Genomic DNA, 27223 nt, shown 5'->3' with positions numbered 1-27223 from the left:
GCAAACCCACTCTTACACAAAACATTTTATGTATTATGAATAGGTGAAAGGGGGGACACAGGCAAAAAATCTCAGTGGGACGGGATAAGTTTTTAGCCCTCTGGATTTCATCATATATGTCAATTTATTCAATTTTCTCCCTCATCCATACAGTTCAGTTTTCGTTATTCCCCAAACTTGTCTCCCAATATCCGTGGGGATACATTGCTGCTGTGGGCAAAGTTCCAGGGGAAATGTCAGTCAGTCAGGTAATTGTTTCTAATAAGACAAACATATTCAGTGTTCAGTTATCTTGCTCCGGATAACAGGAATTTTGATCTACTTATTGTAACACAGCAGACATTTTAAAACTTGCCATGAGGAGGACCATCTTAAACCCATAAAATAAAAAGTTAACAAAGAATAAAAAACCCATAAAATCAAAAGTTAATAAAATAGCAACAAATCTCTCTCCTAGTAGAAACAGTGGTCAAAAGACTCAACTCAATGAGTCAATGACTCCACTGCCTTTCCGCCAAAGAAAACATGCCACTATTCTCTTTTGGAAGTCTGTGGCTCTGCGGAAAGTGACCTGGAGACCCGGGGGGAGCAGCGTTTCACTCGGAGACTCCTGCTCAAACCTTTATTCCCAGGCATGGCTATAAAGCTACTGATCTACGAGCCTTTGTCGGTGCCGTAGGAAGATGCTTTCAGAAAAGTGAGCTCACAAAGGTTATGTGAAATAAGGGGATGATAGCATTTGAAACAGGGAATTCATAATCAGTCCTTTAAAAAGATATATCACTTTGTCCAAATGCTACATCTTACCGCTCTATACACTAAATGATTACATGTTTTTTTTTTATTAAAATTATTAATATATCTTAAAATCAACTTAATGTCTAAAATGTGGGAATGTATATCAGCTGTTTTTTGGATCTGCATGATTAGTCCTACCCATAAACGTATCTCTGCTGTGTTACCAAGTTGCCGATTGGTTTTGGTAGCCTTTGTAAGGAGGTAAATATCAAATTGACAAAAAATTTTGCACAATGAAAACTTTCATTAATATACTTTTATCCCCATGCCTCATACCTGTTATTCCAAGGGTCACACCCGATCATTACCTGTCTCGCATAATAATAAACTATTATAAATTAACATTGTGATTTACCCCTAAATAATAATAATAATAATAATAATAATATGTCTGAGAGTGGGGAGATCATCACTGCTGCTGTTTATTTTCATGATAGAAGAAAACATTTTAAAAAGTTTTTTTCAGTGAAGTTGCGCTCTATGGCAAAGTTCTGAAATCTAAACAAGTTCCCGTGCTGCCGATGCATCCTTTCTGTCTACTGTAAAACACCATTAGATTTTTGTATTGCATTTTTGATAAATTTCAGATTTCCCTTTCAGGATCATATTTAACACACAAAATTCTTGAATTTCATTGAGAAGAGAACTGGAATAAGATCTCCAAGGTTACATTTTTATTAAAGCATTCTTACCATCAGCATTTAGGTGAGCAGTTTCCAGAGGACCAAGGAAAGCATATCTCATCCCAAGCCCTTCAGACATCACGAGGTCCACATCTCTTGGTGATATGACACCATCCTGCATGGACAAAAGTGACCTATAAGAAGTTCTTACATGTATGGAAGTGTTAGGAAGACCAGAAATAAATATATGAAACCATAACATGAAGATGTTACATTATTATCAATTGAAGCAACAACATGGAGTAAATTTGTGAGGTGAAAATCTGACTCTTAGTTACAGTTCCGACTTCAAACATCTTTATGGAATCTGTTATTCATGTTGATCCACAACCCAACTTAAGTTGTATGTTAAAGTGTCATTTTCCACAGAATTCGGTTCAGTACTAAGTTCATTAACTGTGAAAATAACTTTAATGCAAAAAAAAAAAACCAACAAAATTTTTAATCTATTTTCAACATTTTAGGAGGGCACAGGCTCTCATCATCAGGAGTAGCTAAGCTTTTTTTCTTTACCTATGACATAGAATTTGCTGGCAGATAAGAACCATCCACCTCATCCAGTCCTGTTATAAAGAATGAAATCTTCATTGGTCCTTGGTCCTTTCTTATAGTCAGGATAGGTATATGGCTATCCCATTCAGGCTTAGAGACTATTCTGATTGTCTACTACACTCTCAGTGTAGTAAAATTTCCTTAAATTACATTTACAGATCTTACTATTTTTGTATTATATATATATATAATTTACAAATATGATTATTATTATTATTATTATTAAGATCCATTTAGATGAAATGGAAAGAAGCCATGGTCTTGCTTCTATTGTACTGGAAAAATAACTGCAACGTCTATTACTTTATGGCTTTGGAATTATTGGAACCTATGGTGAATATCCAACCTCGATTTCCTGTAACAATATCAGAATCTGTTCTAGAATAATTAATAATCTAAAGGAATACAACAATGCCTCTTAACAAATAGTTGCCCAGAAAAAGCCACTTCCACTGATTTAAAATGGTCACATAAAAAGTCATACATATATTAACTGCATAGCCAAGGAAGTTACAAATAGTAAGATTAAATACAAACACACCTACAAGGAAATCGATTTAAACAAAAAAAGTAAACATAAGGAAACAATTAAATTGTGATGAAACAGGTGAAGACAGAAACTTCCTCTCAAATTGCAAATTTTATTTAGAATAATGAGATGTTGTAAGCAGCTGGAGTAACAAACCTTCTCTCTACAAGAGGCATTTTTCATTCAGAATTTACAAAGATTTTCCCCTTTCACAGTGACAACAATGAGGAAATGACTCTGCTACAATGAAACAATAGTGAGTGTACAGCCTGTAAACTGTGTAAATTTGATGTCCCCTCAAAATAACTCAACACACAGCCATTAAGGTCTAAACCTTGACAACAAAAGTGAGTACACCCCTAAGTGGAAATGTCTAAATTGGGCCCAATTAGCCCATTTCCCTCCCCAGTGTCATGTGACTCGTTAGTGTTACAAGGTCTCAGGTGTGAATGGGGGAATGAGTGAAATTTGGTGTTATCGCTCTCTCTCATACTGGTCACTGGAAGTTCAACATGGCACCTCATGGCAAAGAACTCTCTGAGGCTCTGAAAAAAAGATGGCCAAGGCTATAAGAAGATTGGCAAGACCCTGAAACTGAGCTGCAGCAGTGTGGGCAAGACCATACAGCGGTTTCACAGGACAGGTTCCACTGAGAACAGGCCTCGCCATGGTCGACCAAAGAAGTTGTGTGCACGTGCTCAGCATCATATCCAGAGGTTGTCTTTGGGAAATAGAGGTATGAGTGCTGCCAGCATTGCTGCAGAGGTTGAAGGGGTGGGGGTCAGCCTGCCAGTGCTCAGACCATACGCCGCACACTGCCTCACTACAGTACACTCACTACTTTACATTGTAGCAGAGTTTTATTTCTTCAGTGTTGTCACATGAAAATATTTACAAAAATGTGAGGGCTGTACTCACTTTTGTGAGATACTGTAATATTATTCATGCAACAGCAAGGTGAGAAAATTCTCCAGAGGAACAATATGGTTAAACTGTAAGATCTTATTGTATAAACCCTCTATTTTCTCATTTGACCTGTTTTTATCTGCCCGTAATGTCATATCACAGCGATAATGTGTGTGTTCCTTTATGAAATAGCACAATTGTGTATCATTCAGATAATGTACAGGTAGACAAATACCATACCTGTACAAGTCTCCACGCTTCACTGACCACTGCATACTGGAGCCGATTCAACACAAACCCATCAGTCTCTTTCAATAATTTTACAGGTGACTGGCCAATTTTTTTCATCAGATCATAGGTTCTTTCAACTGTGGCAGGTTGTGTCTCTGGATGGGGAACAAGTTCAACCAAGGGAACATAATAAGGTGGATTCACCTGTTTTGTGGGACAAGAAATACAATATGTAGTTTTTCCGAACATTCAAGTTTAGACACACAAAAAAAACGTTTAATTCACATTGTTCCTATTATTTTATATATTTTGGGTTGCTAGAATGTGTTATATTTCATATTTTCACTAGAAACACAGGACAAAATATTAGGACACGCACAACAGTGGATAGGTCTTTTGTCTCTCCTTGTTTTTGGAATATTTAATCAGTAATCTGAATCAAAGCCTTTCAGCAGAAAGAGCTATTATTTTTGTTTGGGTTGTAAAACATAATAATTACCGGCTGCTAGTACAGTGTTCACAGTCTTACGCACTGGTTTAAGAGATTATTCTGAACAGTTTCATAGGGGCAATAAAGCTAGATATAATGCATTTAAATGAGATTAGTCACGTCACCTGCCTGGAGTCACACACGATGTTATGTTGGATATGGGGATCGTATAAAGTAGGTGGGTACTGCGTATAGCTGCTGTACAACTGCACGTAAGCTGTACTTGAGAAGCTGACTCATACAGTAGATGTAGTGCATTGGGAAACAACAGCAACATCAAAGATGGGGAATAATTCTATTCGTCTGCACTGCTTCTATGTAGGATTCCAGTGGCTAATTAGCGGTACATACTTCATGTTATTAATGAATACAAGTAATAGTCCGTTTCCCCAGTGGACCGCAGATGGCACGTATTTTTGGATAACTAGTGGTATTAAGAGGGTATTACTGATACCTAATCTCTGATATGATGACATCTGCCTGGGGTGAGGAACCAGAGTTTGAAGAGTGGAGGAGAGGGACTGGTAATAGAATTGGGCCACTCTCTGGCTGGCAGGTATACTGTGAGTACATTGGCTCGCTGACTCAGCCAACGCTAACACAGATTGTTGGATCCGTACCTAGATCCACAACTTAGACAAAATTCCACCTGCCCAAACATTAGTAACTACACTGAGTGCTTTCATAATATTCTCATGGCATGTATGTTTTCCTTGTGTAGCAAACTTTACAGTCTTACCTTGGCCACAAGGCATATGTGTCATGTCCATTACCTAAGGTCTAAGGAACTACATGTAAGACACCAGAGAACTTTACACAGCTACGCATGAATGGTGTAATTTCTGGTTGTAACTAGACTGAATCATCTACAAGATGAGATGAAAATCATAAAATGGCAAACTAATTTTGTTCTAAATTCACTCACTCTAGAGAGTAGCCATTTTCCCATTTGGAGTCATAGTCACTGTTACTGCTCTGGAAGATCACTAATAGTCAACCAAAATGCATGTTATATCAAAACTTAGAAGCCTCATTACATGAGCTAACAGGGTATAATGACAATATGGTCATTAAATCAGTGAAGTCGTCATTGTCTCCAGACTTCCAGACATTTTAGCTGGGAAACTTCATGAATATAAAATCACGATTATACGGATTATCTACCAATCTAGTCAAAAATGCTCAAGACTTACAGGGTGCGCTACTATGCAGTTCTTGACATGTTTAAGGCCATTAAACATCTTTGTAGGTGAAAGGCAGGATGTTGAGCTACTGATTATGGCTGTGTCATTGATGTGAAGGTCTATGTCTGCAAATATCTTCCGTTTTAATTCCAGGCTCTCAGGAACACACTCCTAAAAACAATTAAAGAAAGCGCAATTATTTTTTTTATTACTGTAATCAAGTCCTTTCATAAAAATGCATATCACATATGCTTCCTAAAACATGAATATTATACTTATTTACATTATTGTGACCATGTATCAATGCAGCGATAATTACATTCCTTGTTATCACAGACAAGGCAAGCTCTTTTTCCTGAGCTTAAAGATGCTGTCCTACTTAGACAAAACATTGAGTTCTTGAGTATCTTAAGCAAATAAACCCTATAAACTCTCCAGGCTTAATAATATGAAAACACAGAAACTTAAAGAAAAAAAAAACTCAATGACAATGACCAATTTTGTGTTTCTGGCAAGACTAAGAGTAAGAATTTTTCTGGGAAGCTTTTGAACACTCAGCTGTACTAAGAATGATGTTTCTAATGCGGCATTCAGTTATAAAGGGGGTCAAATAGGTGGAACAGCAACTTTAAAACCCATCTATTCCCTTTCTATGCATCGTTACTCCTGTCAGATGTAGGCGTCTTTAAAATCTTTACGTATAACCTGAATAACAAAAGTAAATTATTTGAATTTCACATATTCAGGGGTAGCCACAGACACCAAGCACTTGAAATTACATATTGCAATTACTTATTCTATTATTATTATATTTATGAATAATTTATTAAATATTGACAACGCTGGTTCACGAAACAGAGAGAGGAAAAAAGGTGTTAGAAAGCCAAGAAACCCTCATAACATTGTAAGTCTAATTTTCAGTTGATTTTCCACAATTTCATGCAACAATAAAATCTTGATTACTTTAAGCGAACCTTAGAAGCATATCAGTTAAAGGATCATTATGTTCTCTGCATATTATCTTGATGCCTGGCTGATGTGGACCCATCAGCATGCCTCAGACCTTACAGTCTATTGGACATTACTACAACACATGTTGTAGAGTGCATTGAGTTTCAACCCTGACTAATGTGACCTGTTACCTTTTTGTTGAGAAAGCCACCAAGGTGTCACTGATATCTAATCTACTCCACCCTCTTGAAACAATGGTTTGTTTTCTCAGTGTGAATGAACACACAGTTTTCTTCATTTGATTTCTGTATGATGGTGGACCTCAAACATCAGTCACCCTAGGCCTCACAGTCTACAACTACATAGAAACGGAATCTGCTCGGCCACCAAGATCACATTTGAATATAAGAAATTCCAAAGAAATCAATAGTGTTTAATGTTACACAAACAATTACATTCAAACCCTGCAGAATAATGGACACAAAGTTGATAGAATAATTATTAGTCTCACAGTGGGTAGGGAGGTCTTCACAGTTTAAAATTTCACCTTAGGGTCATCATTAATGTGTCCTACATCATTTACTAAAGTAATGGTTTGTGTGCCTTATAAAGGGCTATCCCTGGCAAATTATTCGGCTTGAGGTACTAGGCTGTCTCTGTCTGATGTGATCAGTAAGGTGCCCACACAAGCTATTCTAGGAGCAGGAGCTCATTTGGGTTGGCCATTCATCATGTAAAGTGATGTTGGTGAGATACATTTTTCATAGTTACACAGTAGGTTGAAAAAAAGACCTAAGTCCATCAAGTTCAACCCTTCTACCCAACCTTCCAATTCTTGATCCAAAAGAAGGCAAAAAAACCCTAATTAAGCTACTTCGAATTCTGCCATCAGGGTGAAAGAATTCCTTCTTGATTCCAAGAGGTAATCGCATTTCTCCTTGGATCAAGAAGCTCTAAAATATTAATGTTATTCTATTTATAGCCCTACAAAATCACATACTTAAAGTCATATAAGGCAAGCGCTGTCTGTTTCTGCCAAAATCTGTATACATTATTGTAATGGACAAATATATATCATTATCCATTACACCGCATCATTAAAAGTAAGATTGTGTCATGCGGCAGCATGTTTAAGGTTACGGAACAACAAGTATTGTATGATAATATATTTACTAAACACGAAGAGCAATACCCTGACACACTGACTGCTTAGAACTACATGCGTGCTTTGAAGATGTGCCTTCCAAAAAGTATAGGTTATGTGCAGAGAAATTGCAAATAATTTAAGTTTTAATTAAACGTTTCCCAGATGACCAATGGAAACACTGATTGCAAAACTGTATAGAATTTTCCATGACATTAACCTACAGCCGACAGTGGGATATATATTATAGTTTTAATTTAAATGTGGATACCTATGTAATTTGGGTCCAGAAACATTAATGTGTTACTTTCCTGGTATGCAGTGCAGAACTATCTGTATCTGGGTTTGGTTATCCCTACATTCCCTCTCTACCAGAAAGAGGAGCGTTCTAGGAGGAAGGCCTTGAAAATTCCCACTAAAAATACCTATATATTTGTTTAGGTTTAAGTATATCTTCCTTGCATAAGTGAAATTTGCACTTGTTTCTTTTAAGTAATAAAAATTGTTTGTGTTGATAAACCGTAACATAGAATTGCATGGCAGATAAGAACCAAGTCATACAATCTCACAACTGCTTACAAAGGAAGGCCAGGTGTGGTTGTTTACATCATGGTTATATGATGCTGCCCCTAGATTTCCCGCATATAACAGTATCAGGATCTGTTAGTATGATTATTATTCTATGTTGATTCTTGCACTTTTCCCTAATCCTTCTATTTGAATGCCTGGGTTATATAAAAACTAAGAATGTTTTACTCTTACTTGATAAGTATTTTTATACAATAATTAGACTAATTCTAGTACCCCTGCAATAAGAACATTTTAATATTTTCTGATTCATTTTACTGAAGGCATTAACATCAAACTTTTCATGAATCATAATGCAGAATGCAATGGTTTAGATGCGTCCTTCATTGGCAGATACTGTACAAATCCAAACATGTGTGCAATGAGATGTTGTTGATATTGGTAAATTACTGAAGGCAGCAGTAAGTGCTCACACACAGTCATTTGAAAAAGAAAGTACACCTTTCTTAAAATCTTAGTAGTTCTATAAATATATGTTCTTTGTGTTCATTTTTCTTTCTTCGTTTTTTGCCATTTTTTTTAGCAGGGGTTAATATGGGGTTAACTCAACTGCTCTGAGCAACTTGGCTTGGATTTTAGTCTCCCTGGCAAAAGGCAGGGCAATGTACACCTCTGAGCAACTTGGCTCCGTACGAGCGACTATTGGTCGCCGGCAGGGAGCTCATCTGGCATCAATCAATGAAGGGCATATGCAGACCCTTCTTTCCTTTCCAGATCAAATTCAAAGGGCCAGATCTCCTCCGAGGAGACCCACTGAAGTCTTCAGGGGGGGAAGGTTCAACCACCCCCCACTAAAAAGCAGAGTTTTCGGGAAAACAGCCCTCTGTAGTGTTTTCAACTTGTAACAAATCCATACAATCAGTGTCGGTATTTAAAAATCAAAACTAAAAACAAACGTGAAGTGGTTTTGTGCCATGCTATTTCAGGCCCCAGCCCATGGCTGTTATCAGCCATAGGCCAGGGCATATTTAAGTGAGAATAATAAATACAATAAAGAGGGAGGCTCGAACAAAAATGTGGGTAGTTAAATCAGCTCCCTTGAAACACATGGAGACCGCCCTGGTACACCAATACCAGGGGACTCATAAAACCACACGCTGGGCTTCGTGAGCCTACTCAACCTTAAGGCCTGAGGACCAAGCTTTCCCACACTCACAGATACTCACTTGATCTCAGCCAAAAGGCAGAGAAGCGACAGGACAAGTGGGTCATTGACACTAAGCTATGTTTACATAGCTTCCCTGACTTTGACACTTTAATTGCCTCTGATCTTGACCCTGACCTTATTTATTGTAGAGGAATACATACACCTGGATTGCTTTACTTAATTGTTTGCCTACTGATTTGGATTTAATTCCTCTAGAGACTGTAGTGATTCAATATCACTTCAATGTCACTCAGAGCATAATTTATGTTGCTTTAAAAAGCGTATGGTGAAAGAGAATAGAAAAATATTATTATGGAATAGTTGGCACAGGAACAAACATGCTCTGAATGAAAAAAATTAAAGTTACCCAATTTACCTTTGTGATTTTGGGTGGAGGCATGAAAATTACTTACCCTTTGTTACATGGGCAAGAAATAGGCATCATGTAACAACTGGTACAAAATCAAAAAGTGACAAACTGTTGACACTTTCTTTTTATATATTTTGTTTCTAATTTTTTTACAGATTAGTTACAGATTTATATAAATTTCCCGGCTTTATGATTTTTTTTTTGTTTTAGAGTTTCTCCTTTCCACAAAAACTAATGTTTAATTTAGTAAGAATTAAAAAGAAGGGGAACGTATTATTTTGTGTAGTTAGATTATGCAGGAAACTTGCTTTATATTTGGTCTCTCCCAACCCCATCAAATTGCAGCAACCTAATCATGATGGCTTGCTTTTCAACAATGGCAAAGTATGTTCCGGTAAAGTGTAAACAGTTTCTTTCAGGATACCTGCAGAGCCAAAGGTTTGAGTCTCCGTACAAAGATGTAAAAAAGGGAAAAAGAATGAGGCTTTTGTGAGCAGGATAGTGAAATAGTATGCCATCCACCGAGAAGGATTATATGATAACTGGTGAGCAAGAAAGCTCAAAGCTTGCAGAAACTTAACCCAGTTCAGATTATACAAAGTGCATGAATGGGCCTTTTTTTAAACTGAGAGGCTCATTATACTGGTATAATCGTAGCCTGCTTTTGGACCGCTCCAATAACCTTTCTGTCAAAATTGGAAGCGCCCACCAGTCCACATGGGCTGAAAGAACCTGGCATTCTCCTGCGTATGGCATGACCTGTTGCACAACTTCAGAGAGTCTAGACAAGACTGTGAATATTAGGTACCCTGGGAACGCAGAGTAGACAATAGAGGGAGTATGATGTTTTTCTTGATGACATTTTGCTGTATAAAATAAATAGGAGGTAAATGTTTCACATGGATAAAAAAACAACTCCTTTTTGTTTGTCAATATAATGTTTTGGAGATATGTATTAAAAAATAAGGGTCGACTTATGGACCCCCTTTTTCCCTTTGTCTTCCCTTCCCCACTTATCTCCTGTTCTGTTGTTGTGATAAAACAATAAAACATATATTTACAGAAAGAAAAAAAAATAAGGGTCTGTTTCAGCTCATGGAAGCTGGGATCCATGTTAAAGGCAGCAGAACAAGCATTTCTCTACTCAAATTCTCTCCATTTTCCACAACAGCCAGCAACAGGTAGATATAACTTAAAGGGCAGAATAATCATACCGAGAGGGGGTAGTTAATGTATGATCACAGTACTATACATTTACTTTTTCTCATATCTATGATTTGTTTCTGCAAAGTTTTTTTAAATGTTTAATTTCAGGTCTTTTAGACTTCTAGACACCGATTCCTTATTTTAAAAAACAACAGATAAAAATCATTCCAAGGGGAATGACCTTGCATTTGATTTTTCCCTCGCGATGCTGCCAACGAGTAATGCTGAGCGCTGGGATATGATGTCATATCCCAGCGCTCTGTAGTGAGGTCAGGTGCACCACCATGGAGGCCTGCAAGAAGAAGGACTTCAGAAAGGAGAAAGATAAGTGATAGGGGAGTATAAAATAGATAGAAAAAAGGGAGAGATAAAGAATAAGATATAGGGAAGAGATAATGAGGAAGAGAGAGCAAGAGGAGAGCTAGGAACAAGGAAAGAAAAGGGAGAGATAGCAAGAAGGGAAAGGGACGGGCTGGATGGGCTGCTTGGATCAGCGTCTTCTTGGATCCCCAAACTTTTCTTAATATGCCCCTGGTTCGAAAGCATGATATGGTTAACAAATAAAAAAAAATGCCATATTACAGTAAAAGTGTAACTCTTTCAAGTACTTTCAATTTTTTCAAACATTCCCTCCTATGATCTTGCAACAAAGTCTATTACCGTCAATGTGTGCAACCTGAAAACATTTAAAATGTTATTTTAAGTCAGAGTAATTAAAGATGAGAGCTTTGTTAATCTCTTAACAGCCTCCCATAATCGCATATCCTGAACATAGTGTCCCTCAGAAAGGTATTATAATGAGAATGTGTCATTTCATTTAAGAAGGACCCAAGCAATAGGATGCAATGTGAAGATTAAAACAAGTTTAATTATTATGCAAACCATGCTTAAGCCCATATGATTTCAGAGAGGTTGCACCATGAGCCGGTATACCAATAACGTAGTATATCTTGTCTGTTGCATTAGCTGTATTTAACCTTATTCTAAACATTCAATATAATATTTATTCCTTATATCTGGACAGCGGTTACACAGCAGAGGAGAGAAAACTGGACATCTGGTTTCTTCTCTTGGCTTTAAGATCATTAAAAGTAAGTGTTAGTCAATATAAATGAAGCAGTAATAAAACGACATCATTATATGCTGATTAAAAGCATTTCTAATTCACTTGGCAAAGCTACACAGATATTCCGTAACAGAAGCAAATTAGGCAGCTGAATCGGATGCCAACTTATGAAATGACGTAACTAGTCTGCTTCTTTTATTTTATTATCATCTCTACATAAATACGATCTAACTTGAAAACATGAGCAACCAACTTCTTCTTTATATCAACTTTTTTACAGCACCAAATAAGTGTTTTTTTGAATGAAAACTCTTATAAGGCAGACCTATTTATTTTGTCATGCAAATTAAGCACGGAACAAAAACAAATGTTGGTCCTTATTTTTAAATAAGTAGCTCAGTGGCAAAGTTTGGAAACGTGGAGGAATCCACATGGAAACCAATGAAATGTACCTGCTGGTTTAATCACTTTGATCTAGAATTGCTCTTTATAAATAAGGAGCCATCCCCTATTACTATTAAATGCTGGCCAACCAGTCTAATGATCCGGAGGTTCATGGCACCGTCGTTTATAAGTTGGTTATCCGATAAGGTGGAAGAAACTCGTACCCAGAAAGAAGGGGCTGTAATGCCATTTTAGTGTTCAAGGGAAGGTTGATGTCCCCAGTGGACCGTTTATACATCAGCTTAAACACCTGTAAAATAATTTAGGGTCTTTAGGAAGCAATTCAAGGAGCTATTTTCTGATTGAGACACACTATGTTGTATTATCATAATGTTTCAATCTAAAAAGAATAGTGTGGGAGTCTAAAGGAAGGTCTCCTAAACAATAATTGAAAAAAATAAAATGTGACCAAATATTTTCGCCTATACTAATGCCAACTCTCTCAAGTTCCTACAGAATGGGATTGTCTATTTTTACAACTCACTAGTAAATGACTTATTTTCTCAGATTAGGTCACTGAGTGAAAGAGATAAAACCTGATTTATTTACTTAAAGTTCTCAATCTCTTTCAGGAGATTAAATCTGGTTTGGTGAAACTGAAGATGTGGCAGTCAAGGACTGATCATATCTTGCAAGTAAAATTTCTACATTGTGGTCCAATATTTGCTGAAGATAAGAAGCTTGTAAATATTTGATTGTCTGCTCTTAGAATTTGTTAACAGGTTTCAGTCGTTTAATCTGAGATTTTTATTTATGGGGTAAAGACTCAATAGATTTCCTTAATTATTTTAAGGGTTTACCATAAAAATCCCAAAATATTCCATTTAAGAATATTAGGGTCTGAGCGAAACTTAGTTTGGAATAGCATTTACTAAGCAAGCATTCACATACCAGTAAAACTCTACAAACTATTAACTCTGTTAGGCTAGGTTTTTTGCAAAAACGCCCATAATAACGCCAATTCAGCCACACGGCGTTTTATTAGTGAAAAAACGCTGCAGCCAGATGTTAGCTGTTCTTCAATAGGAAATCGCACAATGCCATATCCACTTGGCGTTTTTCTGTTTGGCGTTTTTTCAGTCCTCTTTGGCGTTTTACTGCTTTTTTGGGCTCTGTGGCAGTTTTTCAGAATCGCAGCATGTTGACACTGGTGTTTTTTGCAAGGAAATCTTGGCGTTTTTCTCCAATAGAAGTCTCTGGGAGAGAAAAACGCCATGAAAACGCCATGTGGGTTTATTGTCTTGGCATTTTTAATGGCGTTTTTTCCACAGTTACAAAAAAGGGGCAGGACCCAGGAAGAGGAAGAGCTGCCATTTTCCCAGTACTGTGGTAAAACTTTTATCTGCTTGTACACTGTGTGCTGTCTCTGTGTAATTTATTAGCAGCATGGCACCCAGAATTGTCTTTGATGTGTCCAAGCTTATTCAGCTAGTGAGTATCCCTTGCAATTTGCACCATCATTTGGGGCCAATCTTCCTAGAGGAGCAGACATTCGGAATAAAGCATGCCTTACAAACCACAGAAAAGAGACAAAAGGGTCCGCCGGGGCGTTTAAGTAGAACTCTATCAAGGAAATGACATCAGGAGGGGGCAGATACTTGCCATTTATCCTAATCCCTTTTAGCTGGGTGTAAAGGCTGGCAAAACTGCCTAAGGTCAAAAGAGCAATTTCCACAGAAAGGCTAAAACGCCAGAAAAAAACGCCAAAATGCAGGAAAATGCAGCGACAGTTTTCCTGGCGTTTTTCATCAAGAAAATAACGCAGGAAAAATACCCAAGTGGAAACCTAGCCTTATACATGCATACATTAACAGGATTTGTACAAATCAAGCCCATTCATTAAAAATAGGAAATTATTGTGTTAACATTTTACTTTTCGTAAAATTAAAACTTGCATCAGAATAGTAGAAAGTGATTAGTAAAACAAAGTATGTGTGATGACAAACAAACTTTATTGCATTACTGATCCACATAAGAGCAGCCCAAAACAGGCAGCGCCCATGACGCATTTCGCTTATATACTCTTAATTATAAGTGCGCAGACCAAAAGCCTTCACACCTTGTTTAAACAAATTAGGTGTACATACGAAATACTGGTCAAGGGCTAATTAAGTAGTTACCACTTAAGAAAAAGATAAAACATACTACATTAAAGTGGATTAAACCAGATATAGTCAAAGTTGTGTAATATACCGTGTGCAACGTGTTTAACCTTTATCTCAACTATTTTAAGGTTCCCAAAAGAATAGGCACACGAGAACTAAAGATAGTGTATATAAAAACATAACTTTTATTCAGACAATAAGGTTAAAATGAAAAGAAAGTTACAATTGTGATCCATCTGGAAAAGGTTATGCGCTGGCTCCTGCCTACATCTGGGAAGTAGCAGACCCTGTCCTACTTTACCTGAAGCAGATCACTCCAATGGGCAATTGGGCTCCACCATTGGGCCACAGCTCAAGTAGGCAAGTTGAGGTGATCTCTCCCCTATTAACACTGCAGAAGTCAATGCCTCAAGTGGAGGTCTCATATCGGTTTTAGTGACTGTTGCTTTTGTAGGCTCATTGGATTGATGAGTCAGAAATATTACCGAAAATCATTAAAAAACACATAGATTAGATGATGATGTATTTTTTTTTCAAACCTAGATCATGTAAGCCTGGCTAATTAGTTAAATTTTTTTGGGAATGAAAAAAATATACACACAAGGAAAGGTGGAAAAGAGATTCCAAAAAAGAGAACGCCCACCAAAAATATGGATTATGTTATATGAGACTTTTTTGACCTTATTGTGTGTGTGCAAAGACATAGCTATTTTTTATATCTTTTTTTCTATGTAAAATTTGCCTTTATGTGAATATTCTATCCACACACCATTTGCTTGTACAGTTTTAGAAGTGTTGTGACCCTATATATTTCATTCAAGGGCAACATCCTTACACATGTGAGCTGTATTTGTCTTTTCACTATTAACACTTATAAATAAGGACTTCTGAAGACCTCAGTTGAAAGACGCAGCTCCTGCAAATTTCCCTATGTTAATTGTTATTAATAAAGCTTCATGAACTAGCCTTATTGGATTCTGAGTTTTCTTCCATCAGTTCAGCGTGAGTGCAGTAAGTTCTTACAAACGTCTGATGAAAGACTTCAGTTGAAATACATTTTGTAATCACGTCAGAGGAGTTCAGTGAAGCAAATCGTGTCACAGCATAGCGTCTGGAAATGTTGCTCAATATTAGCTTCTGTACCAAAAATTTGCATTGTTACACATGCTCGAGTCGTATTAACATTTTTTACCCAATGGAGACATCATAACCAATGGGGGTCAGGGGGTGACTGGGGGATTTTCAGGGGCATTAAAGATACAGACTAATGTCCCTGACACTCATGATATAGTAGAATGCACATTAAAGTACTCTATGAGTACTGCCCCCAACGTCAGCCGGAACTCCCACCAACGTCAGCAGGACCGCCCACCGACATCAGTGGGCAGTCCTGGCCGCGCCCCGCAAGGGAAGGCTCCGGGTAACCGGAGTGAAGAAGTTCCCAGGTATGGGTATTGCACACAGGACTGGAGGCGAGTACCCAGGGACACAGGGCCGTAGGTAGGGCGAGGTTAGAGAGGCACTTGCCTCGGGTGCAGCTGCAGCCTCCAGGACTGGTTGGGGAGATCACAGATCTCCCTAACAAGCTCAACAGGGCCCCGTGGTGAATCACATTGGTGCCAGCAATGAGTGTTTATGGACAGGTGTGTGTAAAGGGAGTGTGTAAGGGCAGTGTAAATAAAACAACCTCTGTAAAAAATAAAAAAAAATAAAAAAATTGCTCGGGGGCACAATTCTCCATTCTTGTCTCGGGCGCAAAAGGAGCTAGCTACGGCTCTGCAGAGAGATGTGTTCGGCCAATTGCATCTCCTTCAAAGCATTCAGCTGGGGGTGGGGAAAGGGGCAAAAGCATTTGCAGGGATTCTGCAGAATACCCTTTTGCATTTGCACATATTTATATTAAAGAGATACTTTACAAGTTACTGTCAAGGACTGAGTCTTTACAGCAGGGAAAACAGGCAGACTAGATGGGCTAAATGGTTCTCATCTTCAGATGCTGATCCAGCTTTATGCTAGAGCTAGCCTTGTGTGTAAGTCCCTTTAAATATAAAAGAAGAGGTGAGAGCTACATATCACCAGAGCTACATATTTGCTGGCAAACTCACCAGCATAATGCATAGATGAGCATTTTACTCTATGCATCAAACAGATCTCCATTGATAGAACAGATCTGGATGACAGATCACCTCCTAGTTAGCAAGTATACTGTATAATTCAGCATTTCAAAGTCAAGGTTATCTTTACACATAACTATAATACCCCCAAAATATGTGAAATTCAGGACACCCGCAATAACCATACAGAAAATACTATTTTTGTACCACTATAGATGTGTTATAAATGACACAGATTCCCTTTATTCCCATAAATTATCATTAGACCAGTCAGTCACAGCCAAATAACCATACACAATAAAACATCTCCAATAAAGCATAAAGATATGCTTCTGCCATGACTCGGCTCAATCTTAGTGTGCAAATATTAAACACAAGTCTTAAATATTTCGATAAAGTTCTCTGGGGCTACTGGGTGTGACAGGCTGTATCGGTAATATCCCGGTGATTCACCCCAATTACTTCACATTTTCTCATGATAGAAAGTTAGTATTAACAGACCAATTTGACCCAATTCAGCATCCCTGAGAAAGAAAGAAACTTCCTGTACACTCAACAGAAATAAGTAATAATTCACTGAATATAAACATCAGTCATTGGGATCACATCTTGTGTTACCCTCATAAGGGCCATTTGGATTTAGACTGAAGCAGTAAGCTATTATTTAGGTACAGGTAGTTCATTTCATTCATGGTATAGTTAGAGATGTTTTAGGGTCACCCCTAACTCTTTTACCTTCTATTGTTTATTACTTGGTGCCCATTCCTAGTTATTCTTAATTGCTTATGAAAAGACCGGGCCATGACCATGAAGAATCCATTCAGTGTTTATAAAGGCCATACATATTGAACCCGTGAACAAAAAATTCTCATTATGAAAATATACTATCTCCAAATGTATGGAATTACGGGTAAAAATAAGTGCAAAATATTGGGGGGGATTAACTAGCAGAGACTGTAAAAATGGAACATATGAGGAAAAAAACATTGTTTTACTCTGTGGGCCTGATTGTTAAAAGGGACAGTCGAATGACTCTGATGCCCTCTCTGTGAGTAATATGCATTCTTCCAAAATGAAAAACACAGAAGAGACTGCCCTGCAGCAGCTGCTGCCCTCTTTCTCTATGGGCCAGCACATTGTATCACTGATTGGCTGCTTAAAACATTCAATCTGTGGCAAGAAAGTGCCCCATGGCAGTAAATGGCAGCACTTTCCACACATGCATTCTGTTGTCTGCCCCCAGCTTTCCGTGGGCCAACGATGGAGATGACCGGAGGTGAACATATCACATGCAGGGAGACGTGTTCAGCCTTTAGCTGGGGATGTGAAAAGGGGCAAATGCAATTCAGCTGTCAAATAAATATTAAAGTGCATATGATGGCTGGAGTGTCCCTTCAATTTAACATCTGGTGTTATTTGTACTACAGGGTTGGGGCCATAGGGGGAAGCTTAAATATGGGCTCCATTAAGTATTAAATATTAAAATGGCCCTTGTCAGAAAGCAATAGAATTCTGGTGACCAATGTAATGTCAGAAGCTATGGAATACTGGCGTGTACTGCATGTTTAGTGTTTGGTTAGGGTTTTTTTACTCTTGGATTTATCACAGAAGTCAGCATATGAGTGTCAAATAGCCCAAGCCTTTATATTCAGCAACCAAAATAAAATAAATGTTTTCTAAAATACAAGGAAAGACACGTTATGTCACTATTTTATTCCTTACACGTTACACAGGCTCCAGCATCTGCATATGCAGTTCCACCTACATACCTTAGTACCGAAGTGTATTTTATTTTGCTTGCTGTGCTCAGTATACAGGCTAATTTGTGTCGCTTTAGGCACAGTTTAAATATGCAGAACTGTTATTTTTATATTTAGACATAGTAAATACAGAAACATAGCATCTGATGGCAATTGTCTGGCCCATCTAGTCTTCCCATTGAACCAAAGTACAATTGATTAAATGACTATAAAGGAGAGCAAACACGATTGAACTTCTATGCATCTACTAAGCAATGGAACCCAACTGGATAACTGGAAATCTAGTGCAATAACAAATGAGAAAAACAAATCTGGATTTGCAGGTAATATGATGATTTCTAGTTTATATTTGAAATGAAAAGCCTGGCCTTATCTGGGAGGAAAACCTGGGCTGTAATCAGGAAAAACAGAAAGTTGTTAAAGCCAGGATACCCCGGAAACAGTAAATCATAATGTAAATTATGATATGATTCCACTAACCCGGGTAGAGTCTGCAGAGATCTATAGAAATTCTCAAGTAATATTATATCATCAACACGCAAAAAAAAATGCTCTGTTATTAAAAGTCAATCATGGTGACACCACTGCTGGCATGTTCAGGCTCTCACTAGTTTGGGCTGCTTTCACCCAGAACAAATTACTCAGATCGTTTTTTTCTGATTCAAGGCAACACACTTTTACTCACTCATGTTTCGACTTGAGTACTGCCAACTCCACCTAGCTGGCAACTCACTAAGTTGCCTCTCCCCACTTCAAAGAAAATGCCAGACTCATACAAAGATGCAAATCCTTTCACTTAAGAAAAAAAAATTAAATATGTTCACATCTCATGTAAATTTATTCAGTGAGGACTCTCAGCGCTCTCCATTAAGAACTATCCAGGCCACCATTAACTACTTTTGGCTTCACATCAATTTCAATCCCACGTACAAGACTTGACAAGTGTAGAGTTAGGTGAACATTCCATGAGCCATGGTGGACCCAAGCCAAGCCCATGCCCAGCTCCTGAAGCTGATTTGCACAAAGATGACTTCCTCTCAACATATATAAGCCCATAAGTGGTCATGGTCTGAGACACGTGCTTCTCTAAGTGCCAATACTGTTTAGTAGTTAATTGGGCATAATGTTCCCACATGAGAATATGCCGCTCTAATTGGGGGCAAGCTACAGGGAATATACACATAACATCTTCAACATGCCAAAAACAGTAGAACATTGCCCTGGTGACCACACAATTTATATTTTGGGGTTTTTTTATGACAAATAGGGCTTTATTTTTCTATGTATTGTGCACCACATGAAATAATGGTACAAAAATAAAAATTAATTTGCCCCATACATACCAAACCAAATAAATCATGACCTAAACTATATAAACCCCAACTAAAGAAACACTTTAAATGTAGTGGTGAGCCTAGGGTTCCTGGGTGTAGTATTTCTCCAACACTCCTGACATCACTAAATCACAAGCACATATTAACACACAAACTGACTCTAACACCATGCACTTATACACACACTATATCTGTGAGGCGGCAGGTATGACGCCAGAAATCACAGGTGGAAACCCAGAATGCAGGAGCAGGAGCACACCTCGAATATAGGACACCTCAGGATAGCCAGGGTCTGGTACACGAGAGAACCCGTCAGGATAGCCAGGGTCTGGTACACGAGAGAACCCGTCAGGATAGCCAGGGTCTGGTACACGATAAGGGCAGCAAGGAAATACAAGGGACGGGTAGTACACGGCACAATAACCGAGCACTGAATGAGTCTCAGTGCTCAGTTTTTGAACTTCCCACTAGTGATCGCCACGCCCATAGACGTGATGTCACTCGCGCGCGTTCCCCGCCGGTTGTGGCGGGGAACACAAAGTTTGGTGAGGATGCGCCTAGAACGGACCAAGCGGCCGGTGGAGAAGGATGGGACACGACGCGGGACCTTCTTCCCGGAGCGGGTGAGTAGCGGTGGCGAGAATCCCTCTTATCACTAACCCCAGGCTCAGCTCTCACATACTAGCACCATATGCTGACACAAGCTCACACCATACACTACCATTCATACAAGGGCGTAACTAGAAACCACGGAGCCCCAGTGCAAAAATTGCCCCAGGGCCCCCAACGTCACCAAAAATGTCCCTTAGTGCCATCTTTGCCCCTAAATAACTTGTCTGCTCCATATGTAAACACACTTACATAAATTTACACACGCTAACACACACTCATTCTAACACATACACATGCATCTCACACGCAAACACACATACATGCTCATGCACACACATGCACATCCATGCTCACACACACTTATATATACACGGCCTTTCTGAACAATTCTGAACTAGGCACGAGGAGATAGGAACAAGTGGTCCTTACGCCACCGCACCCATACTCATGCTAACACTAAATATTAACATACACTCATGCTAAGACCATACACTAATATACACATACTCTAAGACAATATGCTGACACACACACACGGTAATACCATACATTAACACACTCTTACACCATTTAGTATCACGCACACAAACTAGCAGCAACCTCTCTCAAATGCTTACACCATGCACTAACATATGCACACCGTACACCCGCAAGCTAATACAATACCATACACTCACACACACATGCTAACACCATACACTTCTACAAACACTCTCCAACATCACACACTTATATACTCAGTAACGTAACGTTTGACACCATACACTTACATAATCATAGTGCAGCTTACCAGCCCCCCATCACATCCATTTTTATTCTTTTCTCTGGACATTTAATTCCAACAACACAAAATTGCTTTAATGACCACAGTTTATGATCCAATGGTGGATGTGTTTGATGTGCTATTATTATGATAAGCATTACTTGCACTTTTCTTAAATTCTACCTTGCCTTTCATGCCCTTTTTTAAATAAATTGCACGATCTGCCAGGTACATTGTAGTCCCATTTGTAAATATTTAGATGCGTGTTTTTTGACTATTTCAACTCTGCACATGTGAAGTGCATACATTTCTTAATGCCAAGCATAGGCGTGTTAAATCCTCCCCTTGGGGTATTGCTCTCTGCCAAGGTTTCAAAAGTACTTCTCAAGAAATTAATGCACAAGCAAACAAATTATGTTTGTCAGTGGGTAACAGTGACACAGTCTCAACAACAGATTAAATGAAGTTATTGAATATTAAGTTTTAGAGGGTATTCTGCATGATACAAATATATTTTAGTTACATGAAAATTCTGATTCTGATTTTGGAAATCTTGTCCAAGCTGCATTTCTGGTGACCACATTTAGCATCTGCTACTCAAGACGTTGGCGCATTTTTGGATTTTACAATTTAAGCCAATATCTGAAAAAACAGGCGCATTCATAAACGCTGTCATATCTTTTACCATCTATAGCTTGTGCTTTTTGTCTGTCAATCACTGTAATTGTTTGAATATATTAAAGCATACATTTGAAACTATTTCTTGTCCCGGACCTTCCTTCCTTCTCCTTGTCACCCACTTTGGAACCAAACAGGTCAGAGAAAAGTTAATGAAGAGTAATCATGTAGAACCTGGCTAAATCGTTCTCGTAGTTTCAAGTACATACGGTATTTATAAACACCAAAACATAGGTTTGTTTAGTGTACTGGAATGTAAAATGTGTGACAGATTTAGTTAGAAATGACCATGTTAAAGTTTATGGTGCCAAATCTTTACATTCAAGACTGGGAAAATTTCAGTTTCACACTTTGAACCCAGTTTCATCTTTAGCGGGTGTTTAAGATGCTTGGGGGTTTGAAGTTTTGGAAGTGGCTAGAGAGTAATGAGTGGCGGTGGCTAAGGTTGACCAAGTCACATATGCTTCAATTTCATTTTCAGGTGCTAGACACCATCATGCCGCAGTGTACTATCCCAAATCTGATGTGTGATTTCCCCAGTGTATTATATCCATACTGCTGTGTTAATTATTACCCCCTTTATGATCTCCCAAATTACTTGTTTTTCAGGCAACGATCCATATCATTTCTGGCCTGGATTTAAACACCTAACTGGTCTAAGAGCTCACTTTGGCAGGTTCCAGTTTTATACGTTTAATAGTAAGTGGTTTATAGAGGTTGAAGAATATACAAGTTCAATCGGCATCAGTAAGTATACATACACAAACATACAGTTATTACTGACACAAGTTTTCCCCAAACCCCTTTATTATTCACACATTGTTTTGTTTGACAGGTACAGGCAGCATCCAAAGAGAACAATATGATTAGCTTTATGATCCCCATGAAACATTTGCCTTCTGTAACATGTTAGCTTTCCTCACTTGGTTGTACATAAGTAATCATAAGCACACTTACTATTAAGTGATACCTGCACTCATTAACAGTTCATAAAATCAAGGTTTCAAAGAAAAAAAACTTAGACATTTGTTCTTAAATGTAGATAGAGCAGATAGAGAAATGCAAAGGACACGTCGTAACCTTACTAACAGACTTAACTATACCAGTTGTATTCATAACCAGGTGGGTTATCTGCTCAATGAAATGCCCCTTGGCAGTGGGATCTACGTGGGAATCTAGGCAAAGGAGCTAGGATGCTTTGGTCAATGTACACAAGGTCTTCTACTGTCAGAAACATCATGTTTTCACTAGCATTTGATGAGTCTTAACCTCAGTGCTTTACATTACTTTTACAAGGCACATCTCAATGTTGGTATCCATACCCCATAACGGTGACCTAAGCTCCTTAATACTACACAGGCATTCAAATTTGGCAGCTTCCAGCCTATGGGGTAAACCTGAATGTCCCAGTAAAACCCCAAAGCACATTTTCTTCAGAGGTCAAAACCAGAGGTAACCCAGTTAGAGTATAATAACTGCATTCTGTCTTCTCTATTCTATATGTTCCAGATGTTGTATGGTAAATTGCAAGTAAAACACATGTAAAACCAAAGAAAAGGCCTCTGGAAGCGACCCAGTATCTTGAATCAGGACACCCCAGGTGCAAATCTCCCCCTACTTATCTGTGCTGCCCTTCCCTGAGCAAGGTCCACGTGCAGAAAGCAGTCTACTTCAATCAACATCTATTCTCACTGAATTCTAGTTATGAATTAATGCATGGAAGCTTGTTTTAGGTATTGCAAATGAATACAACTTTATGGGATTCTTAAAAGGACAGAATGTTTCATTTAATTGAAGGGTTTTCTAGCATCTTCATGTGCAAAGTATGGTTAAGTACTCAATATGTACAAAGTACCACTAATTACAAATAAAACAATTGCTAATAGGGCTTCTAAATCTCCTGGGTAATTAGATCATTTCAAGAGATTAGGAAAGCATGTAAGGGCATAACATGTTTTCCTTCTATTTACGCAGGTACCAGAACCAAAGAAAACGTGACAGTCAATTGGCTGCATATATATATATGTATATAAATGGCTTCACTATGCATTTTAAAATGCACCACCCTTGGGTGTAGAGTATCTGCTTCATATCGTTGTTTGGTCGCATTCAAAGACACGTTATTATACACATTCAGTCTAATAAATAGTTGAGGTTCCAGGTATCCTTATGTTTGTTTCACGAACAACATCGATAACTTACTTATAAGAAGGCCTACTTTTATTTCATAATACTGTTCCACTGTTTCAATGAAAAGGACTGCTTCATGATATTGGTTGTACTACCATGAAGATTAATTAACGCAAATAAAACTAGCAGACTATGGGAGATTAATTCAAATACAACTAGCAGACTATGGGTTTTTTTGTTTATTTGGAACAGCCAAATCCATTTCACTCAGGGATGACCAAAGCAAACTGATTTGGCTTTGTTGACTCAAGGTTTTAGTGAAATCCAGGCACCTTTTCAAAGAGAAAACAACATTTCAGAGACAGATACTGTGCCGGTTGTGTGCCAGTGCATAGGATTTGGGAGCACCCATTCATACACTGCCAATGCATTTTCCCCTAGTGTCTCTGTTCAGAGATGACCCTCTTCATCAGGTGATTGGTACTCTTGGTAATATGGCCCACTCTGCAGAACATAGAGAAGCAAATAGACAAGGGCAGTAACCTCAAATACATTACTTGTTTAAGAGGTTACTGCCCTAGACTTGCCTCTCAGTATCCACCATGCCTTCTCCTCCTCTGCACATGTGTGTGCAGAACACAGGTATATGATCTTATAATCTTCATTATAAAATAACTTTCTTTCAAGGAGGATCTCTGATTGGTGCATTAAAAAGACCCATTGCCCAACACAACAATTGGCTTCTGTTAAAGAGACCAAAAGTAATGACATTGCCCCAACGGGAGCTCCAAAGAATATGCAACTGGTAGCTACTCAGGAATTAAGGAGTCTACCCTTGCTGCCCGGTACACCCCACTAAACAATTAAGAAAGACAGAAGAACGAGAATAGGCAAGAGAAGAGGCAGAGCTGCGGGAAAGGAGACATGAACATGGAAGTGGTTGGTGGAGAAGGTAGGGAATGTAACGCAAACAAAAATTCAGGGCACTCTGCTTTGCTTTAGTTTAATTTGTTGGGAGGTCCCTCTTTTTTTTTTTTTTTTTTTAGACATTCATACAAATTAAGGGTGCACAAGTTTAGTGATCACTGTAAAAATTAGTGATCACATGCAATAAATGACACATTTAGTGTTCTCTAAACACTGAATTGATCTTGTGTCAGAGAGAGAGGGGAAGAGGAGAGAGAGAGAGATATAGTGTCCCTGAAAAAAAAGAAATAAGAAAATAAAGTGATAAAATATTTTTTTTTTCCATTTTCACATTCTTTCTATGCATTATAAATATTAATGGTTAAGTCTCTAAAAAAGGTCTCAAAAGAAAGCTGTATCTGTCCTTGAAAACCCCACTTTATTACCCCCACTCCTGCACATCCTACTTACATAAATGTGTGTATGAGTGCGCGGCAGGGCGTAGGGGTACATACAGTATGAGCGCGCAGCAGAGCACAAGGGTACGTAGAGTATGAGTGTGCGGCAGGGCGTAAAGGTACGTAGAGTATGAGTGCGCGGCAGAGCATATGTGTGCATACAGTATGAGTGCGCGGCAGGGCGTAAGGGTACATACAGTATGAGTGCGCGGCAGGGCGTAAGGGTACATACAGTATGAGTGCGCGGCAGAGCGTAAGGGTACATACAGTATGAGTGCGCGGCAGAGCGTATGCGTGTAAATGGGTGGATGTCAGAGTGTATTAGTGCATATGAGTGAGTGGCTCAGAGTACGTAGGGACATCGTATAGTAAGGTTTTTCCTTTCTTTAGGATCCAAGGTTTGGGGTCATCTCACAATTAGGGTCATGTTATAGTACGGTATTGTGCATGTCTCTTAATCCTTGAAATATAATGGGTATTTAAAAAAAACACCTGAAAATAAGGAGCAATCATGGGAACTGAAAATACAATTTGGATGCCAAAAACCTGGGTGAAAAAAAACTCTCCTCTATGGTTTATTGTGTCCTTTTTTTCCCTTTTGAAACACAGTTAGGAGTAGTGTCTTAAATGGTAGCATTTCACCAGCTCATGAAGAATGAATTTCTTGAGTTATTTACACGTGTTCACGTGGTCAGTCAGTGCCGGTTACTGACAGATTGTGAGATTATGTAAAAAAAAATCCAATCATGAGGTGTTAGGCCGCTACCCGCATCACAATGAAAGCTTCCTGTCAACATCCACTAATACAAGGAAATGCAGACATATAAAGCATGTTACACCCTGCCCAAATAAACCCACACGCGAACTCCCACCAAAAATCCAAGTGCCAGATTTAACATAATGTAATGTTTTCACACATATTGGCCATTTGGATATGTTGTAGATCCTGTTATCTACTAGACAAACACCTGACTCCTTACTGCCTTGAGGTAAACAATCAAATAGCTCAGTCTTAATCACCCAGCTACTAATGAAAGTCCGCGGAGTAATGGACTTCATTAGCTTCGCCATAAAGAATCAGCCCAGTGTGGTGGCTGAGCCAGGGAATATCATAACAAACAACAATAGCAGCCTCCACGTCTGCAGACAAAGGAAGCGTATTATGAATTGAGCACAAAATACAGTGCTGTATTTTTTTAAGGTTTTCCCCTATAAAAATGGTTAAATATTACCAAAACAGGTTTCTATGATAGCGAAAGTATCACTTTATTATACAGCCTGCATTTACAGCATGACATTTTGAAGAGGGGCTATAGGAGTCAAATGAGAGTGATGTCACGCTTACCCCTACGTCCTAATATTTACATATGCCCCACCCACCCCGGTCTATAACACACCCACGGTGCATTTTAGCTCTATAATAAGGGGTTTCCAGAATTTGAATTTGTCCTTGTATGACAAAAATGCTTGCTTAAGACCACGGGCTCGGACTACTACAATACTGTTTACAGTGAAAAGGAGAGCCAGGGGTTGGCCTCCCGGATTTCATCAAATAAAATGACTTCAATGTCTCTCTGGTATTTGCCGATTTCAAGCATGCAAACTTTTGCCAGCAGGGCCGGAATTACCAAGGGGGATATGGAGCAATTGCTGGAGGGCCCCAGAATGGTAGCGGGGCCCTGAGTCTATCCTGTAGTAGTCTGAGCTGCTCCACGGCTCTCATAACCTGTGCCGTCTATGAGCTCTGGATTAATATGAGGGACTGTCAGACACTAGCAGAGAGGAGCAGATTAATCCAGCACAGAGCCGGCTCCTATGTCCCAGTGCCCATCAACCCCCGTCCTTTCACCTAAATGTTAAATGGGTTTGTGTGTTGTCAGCCGCAGGCGGCACTGGATCTTAAACTCTGCTGGTATGCGGACTAAGATAATAAGGAAATGTTTCAAAGTGTGATGAGATTGATAGAATCTATAGGTCAATTAACATGAGTTCACATGCTTAGTTCTTATATAAAAAGGGACAGTTTTGACCAGGAGATATTCCACTTGTAGAAATGTAGAGGATTCTGCAATCA

The 27223-nt window shown here is 38.6% G+C and overlaps 1 protein-coding gene across 1 annotated transcript in view; it reads right to left on the bottom strand.

Moving 5' to 3' along the window:
- Positions 1-27223, bottom strand: part of CRYL1 (crystallin lambda 1) — a 59387-nt gene that overhangs the window by 8728 nt on the left and 23436 nt on the right. Inside the window, exons 4-6 of the mRNA XM_053456439.1 lie at positions 5383-5544; positions 3709-3903; positions 1491-1596 (exon numbers count right to left, since the gene is read on the bottom strand). Coding sequence (XP_053312414.1) covers positions 1491-1596; positions 3709-3903; positions 5383-5544 — 463 coding nt within the window. The remainder of the gene's footprint in view (positions 1-1490; positions 1597-3708; positions 3904-5382; positions 5545-27223) is intronic.

The sequence above is a fragment of the Spea bombifrons genome, chromosome 2, assembly GCF_027358695.1.
Source record: "Spea bombifrons isolate aSpeBom1 chromosome 2, aSpeBom1.2.pri, whole genome shotgun sequence".
Classification (NCBI taxonomy): Eukaryota; Metazoa; Chordata; class Amphibia; order Anura; family Pelobatidae; genus Spea; species Spea bombifrons.
This window is presented reverse-complemented; position numbering and strand designations above follow the sequence as displayed.